Source organism: Colobus angolensis, unplaced genomic scaffold (assembly GCF_000951035.1).
Source record: "Colobus angolensis palliatus isolate OR3802 unplaced genomic scaffold, Cang.pa_1.0 Scaffold209, whole genome shotgun sequence".
In the NCBI taxonomy this organism is placed as follows: Eukaryota; Metazoa; Chordata; class Mammalia; order Primates; family Cercopithecidae; genus Colobus; species Colobus angolensis.
The window spans coordinates 403,033-406,090 of NW_012115255.1; the positions used below are offsets into that span (position 1 = coordinate 403,033).

A 3,058-nucleotide genomic window follows, 5' to 3' on the forward strand; every position below is an offset into this window, starting at 1 on the left:
CAACTTCAAATGGAATTGTAGGACTTAGCTTTGTCAATGCTACTGGTGAAATAAAAGTGTGATAGATAAATTGATGATTTACAAAGATTCACCAAAATGTCAGTTTCCCACTTGAAGCATGGTGAAGAATTTATGACAGTGACACATCAGTATCCTCTTATCTGGATATCTAAGAATTTTTTGTTGTTGTTGTTTGTTTTTTTGGAGAGGCTGTCTTGCTTTGTAGCCTGGCTGGAGTGCAGTGGAGCCATCTCTACTTATTGCAACCTCCGCCTCCCGGGTTCAAGTGATTCTCCTGTGTCAGCCTCCTGAGTAACTGGGATTATAGGCATCCACCACCACACCCAGCTAATTTTTGTATTTTTGGTAAACATGGGGTTTTAGTCCTAGCACGGTGGCTCATGGCTGTAATCCCAGCACTTTGGGAGGCCAAGGTGGGCAGATCACGATGTCAGAAGTTCCAGACCAGCCTGGCCAACATGGTGAAACCCTGTCTCTACTAAAAAAACAAAAAAATTAGCTGAGCCTGGTGACAGGCACCTGTAATCCCAGCTACTTGGGAAGCCGAGGCAAGAGAATTGCTTGAACCCGGGAGGTGGAGGTTGCAGTGAGCCAAGACCTTGCCACTGCACCCCAGCCCAAGTGACAATGCGAGACTCTGTCTCAAAAAACAAACAAACAACAAAAAGACGGAGTTTTGCCATGTTGTCCAGGCTGGTCTCAACCTCCTGACGTCAGGTGATCACCCGCCTCAGTCTCCCAAGGTGCTGGGATTACAGGCGTGAGCCACCATGCCCAGCCCACTCTATTTTCTTTTTATTCCATACATTTTAATATGTTTGAGTTTGTCTGTTCCTTTATCACTTTTTTCTTACCTAAAAAAAGTTCTGCCTAATCCTTCATAAAAAAAAAAAAAGAATCTTCATGTGACTTCTGAAAGTGTTCTAGTTTTATCTTTCATATTTGATATATAATAAGTTGATTATGGTTCATGGAATAGAGAAGAATGCAATGCATTTTCTCAAGTAGATGCCAGCCTGGTTTGCCTCATATTTTAAAGTGCATGTGATTTCTTTTTCTATTCTACAGTGCCTACTCTATCATTCATCAACTTTCCATATAAATGCTGGGCCATTAAGACTTTTTTTTCCCGTGATCTGCTTGCTCATCTCTCTGCTAGTACTTTGCTGTCCTGAATATTTTCATTTGAAAATCTTAGAAGTATGTTAGACAAGCCATCACTCTTTTTCAGATGACGAAAAAGCATTAGACATTTGTCATTTTTACTACGTATGAAAAAGTAGTTTTTCTTGCCTAAAACAACCTGATTTGGGAATTTACGTGATTTCATAGGATTAGCATCTGGAAGTGGTGACATTAATGTCATTTTAAAAAAACATGTGTCATATTTCCTCTTATTCCTTTCTGCCTTGACATTGCACAATAGAAATTTTAAAAATTATTGCATTAGTATTGTCAAATATCAATTATTGGTTTTATTTACTTCTCAATTACATTTAATAAGCCTATTCTCTCTTGGTGTAATCACATGGAATGGGCTCAACGCCCCAATTAACAAGTGACAACACATGTAAAATATTGTCTACCAGGGAAACTCATTGAACACTTAGTGTTCAGACTGTGTTTTGGTGTCTGGTTCCCTGAGCACCACTGCAGTGACACAAAATAATAGACCTTCAGCAGAAAACGTTTTGTCAAATATATTGCATAAGCCATTTAGATGCAGTGAATCATTCTTATTACTTGGGTTGGTGGAATCCCTTTCAAAATGTAAGTTACTAATACAAACAAAGATGGAACTTTGCGAGCAGGCATTTTTAAGAATAAGTAGTCTCAGGACTGATAATATTAACTCACTTATGAACATCAGGTAGGACTTTATTATGGCAGATACTAGAAATGTACAAAGTGAGTTAAAAGTGAAGTTAAAAGGTAACTCCTAGCAGCACATCTTACTCCCTGGATTCTCTAATGAGATAGGTGTTTCTACTTTGCTGTTGCCTTTTTGAATAGTTCAATTCTAGCATTAGTACTGCTGTGTGGGAGGGAGTATGTGTGAACAGAGTAAGAGTTTTGACAATCAAGTCATAGAATAAATGCTTGGAAATTTTAGAAGCATGTAAACAGCTTATGAATTGAGTATAAATTTCCAGTGCTGTCAGTCTCACCCATCCTTCTATCCACATGTTTGGAATGTTCTAGGACTCCATGACTTTTGAGTATGTGGCTGTGAACTTTACCCAGGAGGAATGGACTTGGCTAGGTTCTTCTCAGAAGAATCTCTGCATAGAAGTGATGCAGGAAACCTGCAGGAACCTGGCTTCTGTAGGTGAGAATGACAACACATTTCACTTAATTACAGAAGTATTTCCATATCATCAGTGCTATTTGTGATTTGGAATGTGGCAAGGGAATGATTTGGTGAAGAAATCAGGCATGGGCACTGTGTACAATGAACATTAAATCTAGTCATGTTTCTATAGTTTGTAATAATTCGTGATAATTTTGTGGGTCTGCATTTTAGGAAACAAACGGAAAGACCAGAATATTGAAGATCACTTTGAAAAACCTGGGAAAGATATAAGATAATTTGCACTGAGAAGAGGAAATAAAGTCCTCTGAAGGAATCTTAGCATGTCATGAACTTAAAAACAAGCAATCAAAACAAATAAGAGTCACTTGAAATTTATTTCTTTTTAGAAAAATTTCACCCAAAATGTAACGTACTTCAGTGTAGCAGTCAGTGTTTGGAAAAAAGCTTACTTGAAAATAGTACTACAAAATTGTGTATATGAATGTTACTATTTTGGTCAAAGCCATGCAGGTGGTAGCTGTGTTTTCAGTAGTAACCGATTTACTATCAAATAGTTCAGTCACGGCGGAAAAAAAAAAAAAAAAAAAAAAAAAATAGTAAAAGTAGCAGTGTAAGTCCAAGACTTATAAATAAGTAGAAAATTATTAAATCAATCAATAATTATGTGCCTATCTTTTTTTAACAGAAATCATATGGTACACAGACTGTGTGAAAGCAAAGAAA

At 37.2% G+C, this 3,058-nt stretch overlaps 1 protein-coding gene across 1 annotated transcript in view; it reads left to right on the forward strand.

The window, feature by feature from the left end:
• Positions 1 to 2,270: 2,270 nt before the first annotated feature.
• LOC105512044 (putative protein FAM90A5P) overlaps positions 2,271 to 3,058 on the forward strand; it is a 13,781-nt gene continuing 12,993 nt past the window's right edge. The window contains 1 exon segment of the mRNA XM_011942299.1: positions 2,271 to 2,350. Coding sequence (XP_011797689.1) covers positions 2,271 to 2,350 — 80 coding nt within the window.